Source organism: Anopheles darlingi, chromosome 2 (genome assembly GCF_943734745.1).
Source record: "Anopheles darlingi chromosome 2, idAnoDarlMG_H_01, whole genome shotgun sequence".
Lineage (NCBI taxonomy): Eukaryota > Metazoa > Arthropoda > Insecta > Diptera > Culicidae > Anopheles > Anopheles darlingi.
Window position 1 is genome coordinate 60,116,057 of NC_064874.1, and position 17,500 is coordinate 60,133,556.

The 17,500-nt window shown below is 49.5% G+C and overlaps 3 protein-coding genes across 6 annotated transcripts in view; 1 reads left to right on the forward strand and 2 right to left on the reverse strand.

Annotated features, from left to right (window-relative positions):
* LOC125949898 (transmembrane protein 131-like) overlaps window positions 1–14,454 on the reverse strand; it is a 22,440-nt gene extending 7,986 nt beyond the window's left edge. Inside the window, exons 1-3 of one of the 2 annotated variants that reach the window (XM_049677360.1) lie at window positions 14,352–14,454; window positions 9,811–13,302; window positions 1–1,157 (exon numbers count right to left, since the gene is read on the reverse strand). The exon at window positions 1–1,157 is cut by the window's left edge and continues 2,005 nt beyond it. In XM_049677360.1, coding sequence (XP_049533317.1) covers window positions 1–1,157; window positions 9,811–12,444 — 3,791 coding nt within the window. In that variant the 5' untranslated portion in view covers window positions 12,445–13,302; window positions 14,352–14,454. The other variant, XM_049677361.1, reaches the window with a different exon arrangement.
* A 498-nt stretch (window positions 14,455–14,952) lies between these two features.
* Window positions 14,953–15,906, forward strand: LOC125959824 (ubiquitin-fold modifier-conjugating enzyme 1). Its single transcript, XM_049692779.1, has 4 exons — window positions 14,953–15,171; window positions 15,237–15,368; window positions 15,462–15,629; window positions 15,690–15,906. The coding sequence occupies exons 1-4, from the start codon at window positions 15,049–15,051 to the stop codon at window positions 15,774–15,776; spliced, it is 510 nt and encodes a 169-aa protein (XP_049548736.1). The 5' UTR covers window positions 14,953–15,048; the 3' UTR covers window positions 15,777–15,906.
* Window positions 15,907–15,941: 35 nt separating this feature from the next.
* LOC125959804 (protein spire) overlaps window positions 15,942–17,500 on the reverse strand; it is a 134,301-nt gene continuing 132,742 nt past the window's right edge. For all 3 annotated transcript variants that reach the window (XM_049692751.1, XM_049692752.1, XM_049692750.1), the window contains one exon: window positions 15,942–17,500. This exon is cut by the window's right edge and continues 692 nt beyond it. The gene's annotated coding sequence lies outside the window, so the exon portion shown is untranslated.

Consider the following 17,500-nt stretch of genomic DNA (forward strand, 5'->3'; position numbering starts at 1 on the left):
CCGTAGTTGCGCGCCGTAAACGTTCTTCGAGTTTCCACGCCCGGCTCAAGCTCACTACTAGCCTCCCGAGCCGGACGGTGGTCCGTGGTGGTTGGTTTGCTGCTGCCGTCTGCTGTTCCGCCGCAACTAGCACTGCCAGTCTCGCTGCTGCTACTGCTACCGTCCCTTGCTCCTGCCCCATCAACCGTTGCTGCTCGATCGGCCCGCAACAGCTCATAGTACGCATCGCCGCAATGCCGCAAATGTTTCTCGGTCAGCTCGAACTGTAGTGCGGTCGGGGAGCCGGGTCGCCGATTGCCGAACTTGAACTGCGGCACCACGGCCCGCGCCTGTATCCAGGCGGCATCGATCAGCGTCAGGTTGTTGCGCATATATAGCACGGTCGAGTAGGTACCCGGTTGGCGGGCCGTAAACTTGACCGCGATCCGCAGAAACGATTGAGGTTTCACGTAGTTTACATAGATGTCGTCACTGTCGAACAGGAAGAAGGAAAATACGTTCTCGGGGCTTAAGGTACAGTTACTGCAAGCGGTCAGCACCTCGGATGGTAGCGGCACGGCACCCTCCAGCTCCGGTGCTGCCCCATGAACTGTCACATCATGCAGCACCAAATGCACGAACAGGATCTGATCGGACGGGTTGTTGATCGTAATTAGCTTGACCGCTTCCTGCTCGACCTGCAGCGTTGGAAAGAAAACGTTCTCGTCCAGCAGCTTCGGCCAGGACAGTTCGATGCTGGCGTTAAAATCAAACCGTCGGTTCGATTCGGCCAACATCTGAAAGTGGACGCTCGTTAGCTGCTGGCGCATCTCCGCGTATCGTTGCAGCTGCTGGAGCAGCTTATCGCTATCGAGCTGCCGGTACTCCGCGTAGCTATCCAGCGTCGCCATCCACTTCACACCGAACGGTTTCGAGAGCAGATCGAAGCTACTGTAGCACTCCGTTCCGCAATGATGCTTCGGATCGAGCAGCAACCGACCGATCGTGGCCATTGATTCCGGGTAGAGGACTACTGGTTGGCTCGGTGGCAGCGGTCGCTGCTTGTCCGGTGACAGGAACTCCCAGCTCAAGCCTGCCACCTCCGTACGGATGCCTTCGATGTGGATCTTCGACGGGAACGTGGAGGCAGCCACCAGCGGCAAGGAACATACTTTACCCTGTGTGTGCGTATGAGTGTTTGTTGTGTGGCATGTGGCGGAAGAGAGAAAGAAAGAATAGAAGAAAGAGTGTAAGAAGGTGTCCACGAAGCAGAAGGAACCGGAAACCAGTTGAACAAAAAGTGAAAGCGCTTCGCACCATTTTTGCATATACCAAAGAGTCGCCAGACTGTCAAAAAGGCTCCGTTTCGTTTCTGCCATAATCTCGGTGGCCAATGACTTCTGCCTTGCTGGATACAAAAGCCTACGCTTTCCATATATCATCATAAGCTTAAGAAGTCTAGAAATGGTGATGTTATTTCAACCCCGGAACTGGATACAATATGTAATTTAAAATGATCATGGGAAAGTTTATACTGAATATCTTAAGCAAATTGAACTTCCAACTCAGAATAGTCGCTTTAGTTTTAATCTGTTTTTCCCTTATCCCCTTGCAACAAAATTGATAATCGTGCAATCAAAAATCTAACATTTAGAATGAGCAATGCCTGGCACATAAAGCCCCATTCAGTTAGAATTTGGACACACAAAACAGTTCATATCTCAGCCAAAAATTGACGTAAAAAGAAAAGAAAGGTGTCATTTTGTAGGTAGGCTTATTATCTTCAATAATATATGTTGGTAAAAATTATTCATTCATTTTTTATATGACTTTTTTAACTTTTACTTTGACATCACCCAAAAATATTTGCACAGTACTGTTGGTCACATCATTTGCCCTCTTGTTGCACATCACCTTCATTTCACTTGGTTTTTATACATTTCTGATATACTTTTTAAGTTTCTTTGTGATAATTGTCCAATAGAAATCGATGTAACGAAAATCCAGTCATTTTTGTGGATTGATAGTTTTCCCTGTGAAATTGATCTATTTGAATACCAAACATTAACGCCACACCTTCAACAAGAACAGCTATCTAAATCATGCCAAACTTACACAGAATCATTGGTGAAGAAATGCAGGACAAAATCCTTTTCTGTAGCCACTCTTTTGTCGCACAAATTTCGAATGAACGTTGCCCGAATGGTGAACACATTTGATTTGTCGCCACAATGTCAAATCCCACGCCAAATCATCATCTTTTGGTCAAATTTATCTCCGTAAATAAACCAAACCCTTCCTAAACCATTCCCTTTATGATTGGCAAAGTATTTTTTTTGCCCGGTATTTTTTTAAATGCATTTTTACGTTTGTTGCACCGTCCATCGAAATGCATGGTTTCAAATCGGTCAACACTTGTTCATACAGATTCCTTCCACGGATTTGGGCAATTAAGCTGTGCTCTAGGGTCCTATTTGGCTATTTTCTGGCATGATACGACCTTAAAACTTCTCTTAAACATATTTGCCGAACTGTTATGTCGACTGTCGTGAGTTTCTCTTGGTGGAATCACGCTGAGAGATCGCAAGATTGTTGACTAACTTTTGTCTGCAGAATCGGGCATTTGTTACAATTTTCGGCTGTTCATCAAGGTAAAAGCTCCCCAATAACATTCGCATACGTTATTTTTAGTTGAGTTTGGAAATTTCAAGAGTTTCGCGGTTTTTCTCCAGCCAAATCGAGTTTTAGTCATGAGTGTGCAGCTTTTTTTTTCGACTTTCGAGTTCCATCGGCGATAACTTTTGAAGGCGTAGATCAATTTTGACAAAAATTTTACCACTAAATAAACAAACTACTACCATTAATACGCTGTCAACAGAATTGCAAAGCGACCACTAGAAGCTCTGCAGTGATTACAAACGTGTGTCCAGATTCTAAATGGATGGGGCTTTAGATTGACGCACTAACGCTTAATTTAAAAGCATTATACTACAAAAATATAATAGTAGTATTTTACTTAAAAATGGGACATTGAGCCAGTAAAACCATTTTTTGTAATAATCTGATTATTGTATAAACAGGTTTTGCCCATTGATGCCCATCATTTGTCACGGTTGCAAAATCCCTGTCCGACCAGTGCCTCTCGTTTCGGAGATTTAAAATTTAAAAAGAAGAAAGACATTCGCCATTCCGTTCGAACCCCAAAAACCGGAACTAAAACATGATCTGTTGATTCCATTCAGACCACCGCCGCTCGATCAGCAAACACGTCTCCCAGTAGATCGACGGTGGCCGCCAAAGGCCACCAACAACTGTGTACGGCGCCACCAGATGTTTTCACTTCGCAAACAATATAATTCCTGTGGTCTTCTTCTCCTTCTTCTCCTTGCAACGCAGCTGCTGCTAGGCACTCGGTCGTGACATATGATGCTTAGCAAATCAAGAGAGCGGCTGATGGGATGGCCGTCGAGGTAGACACGCTGTTATCGATTAGTAGTGTACCTCCTCTTACCACGCTTCCTCGCTCTCGGCGCCACTAAATAAGCATTAGCATGAGCAACACGTCGTGCCGTCCCCTATGCAATGGATTGCGGAGCACAGGAACCAACCATCATGCACATGCTGGCACGTGGGAAGGGGGAGCAGATCGCCACCCTTCCCCCTAATGATTAAAGAAGCTTCGACACTTCTACCTTCAACTGTGTTGTTTATTGTTTCTCATCAAACTGGGTGCTCTAGATTCTGGATTGTTTTCGATTCAGTGAAGGTGGAGTGTTTCCTCTTCCGGTACGACCGGGTGACCCCGGAGCGAGCCCATCAACACCAGCATCACTAACCGTGATAATAAATCGGCGCCTGAAACTAAATGCATGCCCTGATCATTAGCGAAGTTGGTGGTAATCTCGTCTGCAAAAAAGAAAAAAACAAAAAACCACAATCGATCGATAGTGGCCCGGGGATAATCGAGAGGTTTCGAATGACCACAGCCCATTATCAGCTGATCAGTAACTGCTGATGTTGTTGAAAGTGGTCAGACAGGGAACGGATGGTGTGGGATATGATTTGCTGTACCGCAGCTCTCCCACACACACCCTTTCCTCTGACCGCATCATCATTTACTATCAGCAATGAGTGGAGGCTGGAGTATCACCACCAACCTCAAACTCCGATGCGGCAGCATTTAGAGTGATTCTCGCGCGAGCTGATAATCGGCTTGGCAAACAAAACGTGCCTTTACCCCCCCGCCGTCACAAACTCACGCTTTTCACTGTCGTCTACTGACGATTGTCGGGACTCTCTCTGTCTCTCTATCTCTCTCTCCCTGCTTAGAGGTGAATCTGTGACAAACTCTCTATCCTAGATAGTGACGCACGAGTAAGCTTCTTACGGTTATGGTTTTGCGTACGAAACGAAGACATTCACAGAGCGCGAGAGGGCGAGATGCAGAGATCTCCCGATATACCGCTTCTAAGCTGCTGTTGGCTGAATGCTAGCCAATGCAAATCAGTCTCACATATTCTAAGGTGTAAGAGCAGCCTCATGCCATCCTGCAGTACGCATCATAATAGAACCGTACAGTATTACACAGAAGCGAAAATGTTGATAAGATCATTAACCACGACTTTATATACTATTCCACTCCACATATCTCACCTCATTGAAATTATTACATTTAAGTACAAAAAAGAATTCCATTCGATGATGAAACGATATATTGAAAGGAAGCATAATTGATTTAAAAGTTGCACATTCGAGAGCATATCCATAGATATCAATCGCAAATAGGGTTACTATGATGATGGTAATACCCCGTTCCGATGAACTTGAAGATTGGGAATTGTAAGTGTGAGCCAATTAACTGAAATATGATTATTTTTTTGTTTAACGATTTTCGATTACGGATGGACATTTGAGAGGATGAAATTGTCTAATGTTGCTTCGTAGCTTAATAGCTTCAATCTATCAATACACAAAAAATATATGTGCATTAGCCACAACAAATTATTACAAATGATCACGGTACAAAAGACTTACTAAAACCCTCTCACTGTCGGCATATAAATGATTTTCTACGGAACGAATCTTGAAATCGGGGAGCCAAAAGCACGTTGCGTCCAGTGTTAATGGAACATCCAGTGTTGGACACGTCATATGTTCTAGACATAAATTCTAGAAACATTACATTAATCATCCCAAAAAATCAAAAAAACGATGTTAAATCTGCTTGGCGCTACTCGCCTTTTCAAACCACAACGATCGTTGATGATATTATGCGCATTCATAATCAATTAGCGTTAGATTGAAGCGTTAGATTGAAGCTATTAAGCTACGAAGCAACATTAGACAATTTCATCCTCTCAAATGTCCATCCGTAATCGAAAATCGTTAAACAAAAAAATTATGATTGCTAATTAACGATTAATTCAATTTAAGTTTTCAACATATGAGCAAAAAAAATCATACGAAATTAAAGCAAATGATCGTGGCCCAAAGAAATGGTCACTCAAACGTGACTCGAGCAATAATCAAACAAGTTTTGCTCGATATGGATCTTGCTAGCTTTCGCTGTCTTTCCGTTGGTTATAATTAATCATTCTTTCCACGACAGATCAGCCCCCGCTTGCGATGCGACCCCAAAAGTGTAACTCGCGTCTCTCCTCGCACAAAGCTCTCCATCGGTGGGATGAGAGGATGGATTGACGTATCGACGTGTCGTTTAGCAAATTTAATGAAAGAACCCAACCGCATGGCCGGCCATCAACCAACCAAGGCAACCGCAAGACAGAAAAGAAGAAAAAAGAAGCGATCCTGGAGCCGGGCAATAATGGTAATAAGTGCCAAATGATAACGCACACCCAACCGCACCCGACCACCGCCGCACTCTCCGCGTGGACGATACGCGGTAGCACACCACGTACGATAAGGTGGCCTTCCCCGAGGCTGAGGCGATACCGCGATACCCCCACGCGACCATCACCACCAGCACCACCAGCAACGGCGACGGCAAGCAGCTCTAGGCCAGGCACGATGTGGCTATCTATCGATGGGTAATAGTAACACACAACCACACCGCACTAGGTTTGTGGCTATGCCCATGAACCGAACCAACCGCCGCTCTCCCTCCACGACGTCCCGCTCCTCGTGTCTACCTGCCCGTAAAGCTACATGAACTACATCTGTCACAAGCACCGGCGCTCGATTGGGGTTTGTCGATGATGACATTCAACTGTCAGCACGACCGTCGTCGTCCGACCGACCGACCGATCGACCGACCACCAGCCGAGCAACCATACCGTAGAACCCCTACGCGGATCAGTATCTCGGATCGTTACATGCATGTTTGTCCGATAAAGCCGTCGACGGCGGTGCATATTAAACATCCGACCCAGCAGGCAAAAGGCAGAAATGGATGCAATGCACTGGATGTGGATGTCATCCTTCCGCCCTCACTGTCGATTGTCAATTACCCTCGGTGGGGTTCATTTACCTGGCAGCAAACGCCATCGGCTTCCCTCAAGGACTAAAGCAGCGTAAGCGAGAAGGTCTTCCAAAAAAGTTAAACGCAAAAGCGAAGCTGTTTTTAAACGGAGCAAACGACAGCCCGTTCCGACGCGAACACGCAAAAACATTGTTTATTTACGTTAAGACGCTCATCCAGATGCGATAAGTAGACACGATTAGACCACTCCTCCCCTGGTGGTGGTGGTGGTGCTAGTGGTGTTGGTGGTAGCGATTGAACTGATAGATTGGTGATGGTTGCCCCAATCGTCCCCGCCTCCCACTACTCACCAAGCGCCATCCACCGATCGCTAATCTCGACGTTTTCGATAGGTACTCGCTCGAGAGAGCGAGCGGCTGGCTTTTTGCGTCTCAACCACGGATGCTGCTGCTGCTGCTGCCGCTGCTGTAAAGTTGTCATTTGGTTCGGTGCCAAAAATGGTCAAAAAAAAAGGTATCGAGGCTGGAAGGTTGTCTGGCGATCCTCATCGCCAGCAGCACCATATGCCACCTTCACCGACTGGTACTGGTTTTTCCATTTCGAGTGACACACACGAACGCACGTTGTCCTTATTCGGTCGATCAGACTCACTTTCTGGCGCCTTTGCATGCGAACTTGGATTTTGGAATTGGGGCTTCTACTTCTTGCTTCTCCGAGGGAGGCGCATCTGACAAACTATGGCTTCAGGTCCCCCCGGGCGTGAAGAATTGTCACGGTATCGTCAGCGAAAGCGTCGCCAAAATTTCCTCCGCAAAAAAAAAAACCTGTGCTTGCCTTCCCTATTCATCTCATTCCACCCCTCCTCGATATCAACATGAAACGCTATTAGTTGATAAATTAACATAACTATAGATCGATCGTCATCCGTCGTTGCTTCCACTTTCTCATCGTTCGTGGCAAGCAAACTCACTCGACTTCACTACTTCCTCAACGGAATGCTGCCGAGTGATGGTGGTGGTGCCGAAGCCAGCGTGTGTTGGCTCAAGGATAAATAGGCCAGAGCTCTCTTTGGGCTTCGATTTGCATAGCCACGACCGCGCGCGCTCTCGACGCACGCGATCATTTATAGCGTGCCACACAATCAATCCCTCTCTCCCTCTCTCCTGGCAGCGGCGGCTTGTTGTTGACTGGTTCCATTTTTTATTAACGGAATCCCGGACCGTGCCGAACGGAACCGAACACTACAAGACAACAAAAAAAAATGAAATGAAATGAAGTCGAGCTTTGAAGCTTCACACTCCGGGGCTCTCTATAAGCAGCCAACTACAAGGACCGCCGGCATTAAGGCGCGTGTATTGATTAGAACATCATGAACTTTGCATTTCATTAAGCAATACCGGCTTCCCGTGAACGGGCCGTGGTCGTGGTCTTCGTCATCGAGCCGAGCATCATCACAAAATTCATAAGGCATCTGCATCAGTTGTTCGGAGGGGTAGGGCAGGCGTGACCTTGCCAGAGTCTAATAACGCCAGTGGTGCTGGTGGTGGTGATGTCGTTATCAACAGGCGTTACACACAAATGATTGCCGGTCGTTGTCGTGCCGGCCTGCAGAAACTGAAATACTGAAAGACGTAATAGCACAAAATCAGACGCGTTACTCATGCACTGCTGCGCACTGCTTTGGTATGCGTCCCCCTGTCCGAACACATCGGTCAAGCAGGGATTCGTTGTTTTGAGGAAGCAAAAAGGCAGAGGAATAATGTTCCTTGCTAATCTTTCCAGGTGGAGAGGGGACTAGTGTGACCGATTAGTGCAGGCAAACTGGCAGAAACTAATGTTAGCTGCTGCTTCGTGCTTGTTGTTGATCGTTCTTGAGACCTCGAACCTTCTATCAGCGCGTCGTAACTAATGAGCGTGATAGACACATTAATCCCACCGATCCGGTGCGCTTCTAGAAAAGCAAACATTCCCCCACCACTAGCCTCTACTAGCCTTTTTTTTACCTTCTACGTCGCTCGATGCACTGGTAGGCTTGTGAGTATAAACTGGCGGCATGTTATCGGGCAACAAGACGTTTACCCGGTTGACACACCGCAAACACAGCCATTTCTTTTCCCAAACATTTGTTGTGCGCGAACTGTTTAGTTGCCGCCGAGCGGCGTGGGGATTGGTGGGAATCAGAGGCCCTTTCGCGTTGGGTTGTTTCAACCACGAACCTCACGAAACCGAACGCAGTTCAACACAGACGAGGGTATTGTGTTCCCAGTCCGTCGTCCGCTGGCCTTATCTTGGTTTCAAACAATTTTTTGTTTCCATTTGATATGCGGAACAGGATAAACAACCTCCCTCTGTCTCCTCACACCCCAGTTAACCAGTGCTCCAGCGGTTAGACTCAGAACTTGGTGAGATGTGCGCGTTCCATAGTACAGACATAAACCACATCACGACGAGACGCAGGAGTATGCGTCCGTCCACTAGGAGTGGTATGGGTCCCCATTGTATGCCCTTCGATTTGTCGCCAGCAACGCCTCAACTGCTTCGATTTCACGCTTAAACGATCGTCAAACGTATGGCCGGAGCAACCCTGAATAGTGCCTGAACATGCCGTCATCCCCTAGGCGTCCCTGTGGTGTCCATATGAGGTTCGTACGGATTGAATCCAACTCGCCAACAACGGCATCACCACGGCACCGGCAAAGCAGCACATTTGCCTGTCGTGTCTTCTTCTACTTCTTTGCCCCCGCACGATCAGCGGATCAGATCATCGTCTTGCATCTGGATGGATTCGTCCAGAGTCACCACCACCAGACAGAGTGCGGCGGCGAGGCAGCTGCGGAATTCATGGAAGAGAGAGAAAGATTGTGAATGTTTTTGCTTTTCTTTTGAAAACTACTTTCACTGTCGATGTGGTGTCGCACGGAGAGAACACGAGAAATTCAGGCTCCGGCAGGAGGCAAGGAGAAGTCGTAATGCCGCTGTCCGGAAGAACCCATACAGTTGGGAGAAGGAGGGGTCCCGAAATTTACGATCTGACACATGCACCACCAGCCAGCTTAGCTTAAGCAACGTGCAGAGCAGAGCAGAATCAGGAAATACTGACTGGATGGACATACACAGTATTGGCCCAAGTATGTCAAGCGACAGTGAAGGCAACAGCAGTTTAGCCGAAGAGTACGCCATCATCACCGTCAACCAGCGTCAAGGTGCTTGGAACGAAAGGAACGGAATAAAGCAAGAACGGTCCGGCTACACGAGGTGCTGGGCATTGAGTCATCGAACTCTTAAAACTAAGAAACTCTTTCAAGAATGATGCGAGCGGTATGAATCACCAAATCGGTTGATGAACCCTCCTCCTCCTCGGAACTCGGTGCGCTAGCAGCACATATACGTACCGGAAAGCAATCGGTGAACCGAAGCCGCTCCCGGTCGAGATGCAGCTCGCCGACGGCGGTCGTAAAGCGAAGCGGCGTAACGATCTCCTCGTAGTCCGTTTTCACCGTAAACCGGCCCTGGTAGCTGTCGATCGTACCACTCTGGACGCTGATCTGGTACACGATCCATTCGCCTGGCTGTACCGTGTGGCAGAAGACGAGCTCGTCCAGCCGGAGCGCACCGCAACCGCGCAGTATAACCGTGATCGTCGGTGCACCGACGGCCGCCTCCGACGTGATCGCACCCTTCCAGTGAATGATCGGGATGGGGACAGGGTTGGGATTGACGAACGCCACCAGTGCCTCACCGATCGTTGCAATCGGTAGGACACCGAAATCGAGCTCAACCTCTTGTTCCTGTTCCTCTTCCTCCTCGGATCCTTCGTGCGCATGCTTCGTGATCGCCGGCAGACCGGTAAGCAGTGAGGCGTCCCGCACTGCCGGGGATAGGATGCGCTGCAGCTTACCCCGGTACCCCAGTACCGGCAGCTCGTAGTCGGTGATGTTGGTCGTTAGCCGAATGTAGGTTGAGATCGTACTGGCCGGCCACCGGTGGCCACCATCGGCGACCAGCTTCCGCGAGATGCTCAGCATCGTCCGCTCATCGTTCGGCTGCAGTACGAGCGGCCGGAAGTCCTCGATCGTAAAATACCGCGAACAGTTCTCCGGTACGCTGATGTTCGTGATGGACAATGGCACGTGGAATTGGTTCCGGATCACGAGCGGTCGCCGGGCACCGTCCGGGTGCTCATCGCCATCGCGCACCGGCAGGAGAAACCGGAGAACCTCCTCATTGTATTGGATGCTGCCCTTGAGTACCTCGCCGGCGAAAGGGATCGCGTAAACGCTCAGCACCGGAACCGACGCTTCAGCTGGTACGGCTGGCATAGCAGATGCTGCCGTCGCGCCGCTTATTGCTTCTGGATCAAGATTCTCCTTTCCGTTGTCCTTTCTCCCCCCAAGCAACTCTCCACCGGCAAAGATGGACAGTTTGCCAACAACGTCATGCCAGGCGGCATGCGATTCGGATTGTCTTACAGTCTGCTCTTGCTGTACGGTATTCTCTGGCCGTTGTTCCTCTTCTTGACCATCGTCGCTTGGCGTCGCAATGCGCTCGAGGTTAAGCAGTATGCGTCCACTGATGTGCCGTCGATCACTCGACAGCTTGGACCAATCGAACTCGACGTGTAGTGTGCGCTCTTCCGCCACCAGGACGTGCATGCAGAGCACCGATTCGATGTCGTCCGCCTGTACGCCCCAGCTTTTCACCTTGACCGGCTGGCTGCCGGAGTTGAGCAGATCGAGACTGAGCCAGGTGGTATTCCGGCTACTACCGACCGTCACTCCCCGGTCCCCGCCAGCCTCTGACGATGGGAATGCGTCGTCGTGTTCGGTTCGAAGTGCGATTGGTGCAGCCACGGCCGAAGCCGCAGCCAATGCTGCCGATCCGGCGGCCGACGTAACGCCTAGTTCCAGGAATGGAATACGCGAGTACAGTCCCGTCTCCTTGAAGATCTCCACCTCGATCGGTACCACCAGCATCTTCTCGATGAGCGACGGTTCCGCGTCCCCGCCCGAGATCTTGATGCGCACGTACGCGATGTGTTGGCCGGGGGCTCGTGCATGGAACCGCACCCGTATGACCGTGCGCGTACTGTGTGGTGGGATCTCCCACAGTGCCTGCGGTCCCTCCTGGGCACCGCTCGGTAGCTCGAGCTGAAAGTTACCGCCACTGCTGTAGATCTCCACGATCTGTAGCGGCGTATCGTGTGGGTTGTAGAGCGTGATCTCCGGCGAGAGGGTCGCGTTCAGTGGTGCCTGTAGCCCAACCAGCGGTCGCAACCGGTACGGACACTCGATGCCTTCACCCTGCACCTGATACCGGACCATCCCGAAGGAGGTGTGTATGAGTAGCGATCCCTCGGCCGGTCCCAGCTTCCGGGGCAAGAAGACCACGTTGAAGCTCGTGTTGCCACCGGGCGGGATGACCTGCTCCTTGAAGTACGAGCTCGAGAACTCGGCCGCACTGCCCGAGATCAAGCCTAGGTAGATGCTCCGGTTTTTGTGCCGATTGAACAGCATCACCTGCTGGTTGTGCGGATCGCCGATCGATCGATCGGCAAAGTTTAGCATCCGGGGCTGAAACAGCAGCAGGCTGGTGGCCGCCTCTTCGCTCAGTATCGGAATGCCGGCGGGGTATAGGGAGGCGAGGTCCTCGTCGAACCCGAGACCACCGATTCCGCCACCGCCACCGCCCCCATCCATCATCATGGCACTAGGATCGGGTATAGGGGATGCGTCCGATGATGTGTCCGATGTACTGCCACCGGTTCCCATCGATACCACATCCTGTTGCTGGTGCTTCTGCTGTTGCTTGGTGACAATGTAATGGGAATCGCCTGCTGTGGCTCCACCACCACCACCACCGGTGCTCGTGATCTGTGAGTGCACCTGCACCACTTCCAGCTGCAGGAACAACAGCAACAGGCCGAATATCCTTGCTGTCCACCGGTTGCTAGGGTTACTGCTATTGCTGCTGCTGCAGCCATTACTGCAGGCACCTACTTCTCCTCCTCGGCCTGCTGTGCCCATCATTTTGCTGTCGTCTGCTCGCGTTGTTGGTTTCTGTTCGGTGTGGTGATGTCGTTACTGACGAAGCCAGTTTGCTGCTTCTTCTCGGTGAAAACCCAGCGATCAGGAACAACGAAAAACCAAAGGAAATAAAACGCGCTGTTCCTCACTCCGCTCCTTCGACCGAAGGATCTTCAAATACACACACGGGCAAGCGTGCGCGCGCGCGATCCGCTTTGAACGATCTTCACGAACGAACGAACGAACGATGCAGCTGCTGCACCAAACCGCACTGCACAGCCTACTCGGTCAAGGATACACTTTTTTTTGCTCTTGCTCGCTCTCTTCCTTCTTCTTTCGCTTCTTTCGACACTCGCAAGCACTTGGCTTCCTTCGCACCGCACACAAAAAATGGACACTTCGGCACTTCCTTCTTCCTCTTTCACGCTTGGGAATCGCTTTTTTGCTGGGGGTCGTGTGTCGTTTGCACTACTTCTGGCTGGCGTAAGAGAGAAAAAACCACGCGGGTGGTGGTCTGCTTCTACTTTCTACTTATGCCCTCGCACACACTCACAGAACACAGCTCGAGATGCACTCACTGCTCCACTAGTGCTGCTGGCGGCTTAACCGATCTGCGCCGTCTTGTGCTGCGCGATCGCTGCGCGTTGGTTGACTGGAGAACCGTCTCAAGCGTCGCCGCATCCTTCACCGGCCGAGCCGACCGACCGACCGACCGACCTCCCGGACACACACTCACTCGCACACACACACGCTTGCGCGCACGCTCAAACACACCAGATGGTGCAGCAGCCGCCTTGCGTGGGGTTCAAAACGCACCGAGGACTGTTGTCTTGCAATCGCTTGTAAACCTCGCCTGCTTTCCTAAATTTGTCACGCAAGAGAGAGAGAGGAAGAGAACGAGAGACGTGGGGCGGTCAAGAGGGGAAGAACAAAGCCAAGAAAACCTCGAAGGACCAACACACTACGCTACACTATTCCGGCCGTGGGTCGTCCGGATGCAAATATTGGAAACACAACAAACGAGCACGAGGTCGCAAGGAGGCGCACACACCCGCACGCACCCAAAGGAGGGCGCGAGAATGGGCGACATGCGCGTGTTGGGTCTTCTCTCCCTCCCAAAAAAAAAACCGAGGACTTCTTTTTAGTTTCCACTCCCCAAAGAAGGAGTCAAGTAGGCTACTTTCCGGCTACTGAGGGCACTGGGGTTGCTACTAGCAGCAGCAGCAGCTGAAGTAGCTCGTCGCAGCCTACGCAGGAGCCTCGCACGAAACACCATCCTCTGGGGGTCTCACCTCGACGCGAGGGGTGCGACCGAGATTCGTCGCCGCGTGCAAGAGAATGCGATTTGGCGAATGCACACGGCCTCGGCCAAGAAGCTAAAAAGGAGAAAAAGTAAGATGGGGTGGGGCGTAGGGGGTTCTCGGTGGGGCAGTGCGTGATGCGGTGTTGTCCTTCCGTCGAAGGAATCGTTTGCAAATGGTGAGGCGGGGGACACCTCTTGGCACGGTGATGAAACCGAGACAGAGCGGTGGTGTTGCTGTTGACCCGACCGCTGCGACCGCGATTACGACGACGACGATGATGATGTTGGTGATGCTGTTGCCGTTCATCCGCGGTCGCGAAACCTCCCATCCCCTGAGCATGCTCGGTGGGTGGATGGTGTTTCCGTAAATACCTTTGCGGGGCCAACGAAAAACGAAAAACCAAACACGGGATCTTCCCCCCGCCACACACCACTCTACCGCGAACCGCGAAACGGGCTTCAGTTTCTTGCGCCGCGCACGAGGGAGAACGGAATTACGGATTTCGCACCGAGACGCTGCACTTCTTCTGGCACTTGGGGAGAACTTTCCGCGGAAGTCGTCGCACGCAATTGAAACAGAATCCGAAACGAGGCGGCCAGGTGATACCTTTTTCCGCTGCGACGTTTTGCTAGGTTAGCGTATCTTTTTCCCTTTTTCCTCTCTCGGGCTCCGTGCTCCTCCGTGCTGCTCCTTTTGCTTGTTTTTTTCTTCTGAGAATCTCGTGGGAAAATCGCACTTTGACAGCTACCCAGATGAGCAGTTCCCAGATTTTTTGACGTTTTGACCAATCAAGCGACCGCTAGACGAGGGCGCGATGGCAAATTGCTCTCAAATCCATATATTTTGGTTTTGCGACAATCGCGCTACGTGTAGAAACTGCTGCGACGTCTGCGATCTCATTGCGATTCCAACAGGCGATTTGCAAATAAATTATTATGAAGTTTCTGTTAGTTTACCAGTTATTTATGATTTCGTGCAACAGTAGAAAGAACAACCATTTATTAACACTTTTTTCCAACAGGGAACCAACATCGAGTTTGAGTAATACAGCGATCTGGAGTTTCAGCGCTGCCAAAACGCTGCGACTTGGCGACTTTAGCTCAAACTGAGCTACTTGTCGCACGCGACAATCGTGCTCTCGTGTAGCGGTCGCTTAATTGGTCGCTTGTTGGGGAAACAAAACACGTCAACAGCTGTCAAAAAAAGCAAAAAAAGTCGCGAAAGAAAGTGCATTTCCCGTATTCCGCGAAATTCCGTCCTTTCCTATTAATTTTGTTCAACCGTTGTTGCATTTCCACTTACAATGGTCGATGAAGGGACTCGCCGGACCCTGAGCGGAATTCCGCTGCTCAAGACAAAGGCAGGACCTCGCGAAAAGGAGTTGTGGGTACAGCGATTGAAGGAGGAATACCAGACGCTGATTAAGGTAGGGGCCACGATTACAGCTGGTGCTCGCTGGTCAACTAAAAGTGCCACGATTCTTCATTACAGTATGTGCAGAACAATAAGGCCAGCGATTTGGACTGGTTCCGGCTGGAATCGAACAAGGAAGGCACCAAATGGTTCGGCAAGTGCTGGTACATGCACAATCTGCACAAGTACGAGTTCGACGTAGAATTTGATGTGAGTTGACGCGGTGGTCAGTCATCGTTTATCTAATGTGTCGCGCTGAAACTAAGATTGCTGGCTCGGCTGGGCTCAATCTCTTCTCCACAGATCCCCATCACCTACCCTACGACGGCGCCAGAGATTGCGCTTCCAGAGCTTGATGGCAAGACAGCCAAGATGTACCGAGGCGGAAAGATCTGCCTAACGGATCACTTTAAGCCTCTTTGGGCTAGGAACGTGCCAAAATTTGGTATTGCACACGCCATGGCTTTAGGGGTAAGTTCGGCGCATCCTGCACCAGGAATTGTGGTATTAATGGTGGCCTTTCACTTGCAGCTTGCACCATGGTTAGCGGTTGAAATTCCGGATTTAATAGAAAAAGGCGTCATTTCGTATAAGGAAAAGGGAGAAACGTCTGGTTAACACCCGCTATTCCTTTACCGTTCCATTGCCGCGGCATTTGGCCTGATTGTTCGGCTGTTAATTGTTTACTCCATTGTCTTGTAAGGATCGATTAAATATACACGGGTGCACGCGTAACCGGGTTTGCTTTTCGGCGTCATCATGGAAAGAAAAGGTCGAAATTATCGGATTACAAAAAAAACGAAATCTCGGAAACCACCATAAAGTCCTTTAGTTTTTCGGGTTTATTACGATTACTTTCAATATAATTAATAGTGTCATTTTAGTGATACTAAACCAACCACTAGCTCACTGATACATCTTGGTACGCTAACATCGCAGCGATGAGAGCCAGCATTGTACTCGCCCCCGATCGATCGATTGCTCGATTAACTTGCATTGCCTAGAACTTCATCCATCGAGTCTCAACAGTCCATTAATTAGTCGCATAAATGTGATAATACTTTCATCGAACACTGCAAATCTGCCAAACGCACCCTAGTGTCTCGCTAGGCAGCGTCCTTTCGTTATGTTCCCACCTGGAAGATGTATTTAAAATGTCCCTCTACTATTCAAACATGAGTATTGCGGGTCCAAGAAGGGCTCATGGAAGAGGGTCCTGCTACTGAACGCGTTTAAAAGTCGGTTCTATTCCGTAAACATGGAAGATGTTGGGGCATTTGTGTATACATATACATATTATATATATATATAATCGTTTAACTACTATTGACAGCCTTTCTATGATGTTGGTTGATATACTCGACTATACTAACGCTAAAAACGATCGCGCGTGCTTTGCGTCCCAGGCCCACGGTCCGTCCGCTGCTCGTAGGAACAATTAAAGTTCTTCCTCCGTTCAACTAATCAGTTCTCAACCGTTCTTCTCTCTCTTTTTCAACTTTATGCGTGCGGATCTAACATTAACGTGTTCTCGGCGATACCGACGCAAAGATGATCTTGTCGACAAAACTTGTCTTTTTACCGTAGTAATGTTGGTTTTATTCGCTTGACTTACGGGGTAAGGTGTGTGCACTCTCACTGCTCTCTTGCCGAGTTTCCATTAAAGTTAATCCATTTGGTTAATTTCTTCGTTACGATTAAGCCGGTATGTTCACATCAATGCAAAGTATCGGGATCATAGCGATTTTTTTAACCAATTGGTACATCTTGATCACCTGGTTCGAATAAATTCTGATGTTCTCCATCGATTATTTCCGGGCTTACGGGGCCAACCACTAAGCAACGGTGCTATTCAATGTTTTAAGAAGATTGTTCGCTGGAGTGGTTAGTCCAAACCTAACTAAACTCGCTCTATTGTTGATTAATTTCGAATCATCTCTATCTGGTCACTAGAAGCGTAAATCAAACTAGTGCTGCTGCTGCTGCTGCTGATGTTCTATCATAAACTTGAACGACAATCGATCACCCAAAGTGTCCGTGGTGTTGAGCTCTGATGACCTAGCGGTTAAAACATTTACAGGTGACCACCGCTATGCAGGAGTGTGTATGTTGTGGATTTAACAAAAGGTACTATTTATTCGGCACCGACTCGCCGGCGACAAATGCACTCGGTACCACCGCGATCCCGTGGCACCGGGTGTTTGTAAAACTCATTTCTTTGAAATTAATTAAAAAAAAAAAACGAAACAAAAAAGAAACAAAATCTCCTAGAATGCCGATGAAAAGAAGGGAAAATGGTCAATGCCATAAGGTAAATGTACTACCTCTGCCCGTCTCCTCGG

Coding starts and splice junctions, on each gene's coding strand:
- LOC125959824 (XM_049692779.1), top strand. CDS start 15,049: ATGGTCGATGAAGGGACTCGCCGGACCCTGAGCGGAATTCCGCTGCTC. Junction 15,172..15,236: donor AATACCAGACGCTGATTAAG/GTAGGGGCCACG, acceptor TCTTCATTACAG/TATGTGCAGAACAATAAGGC. Junction 15,369..15,461: donor AGTTCGACGTAGAATTTGAT/GTGAGTTGACGC, acceptor TCTTCTCCACAG/ATCCCCATCACCTACCCTAC.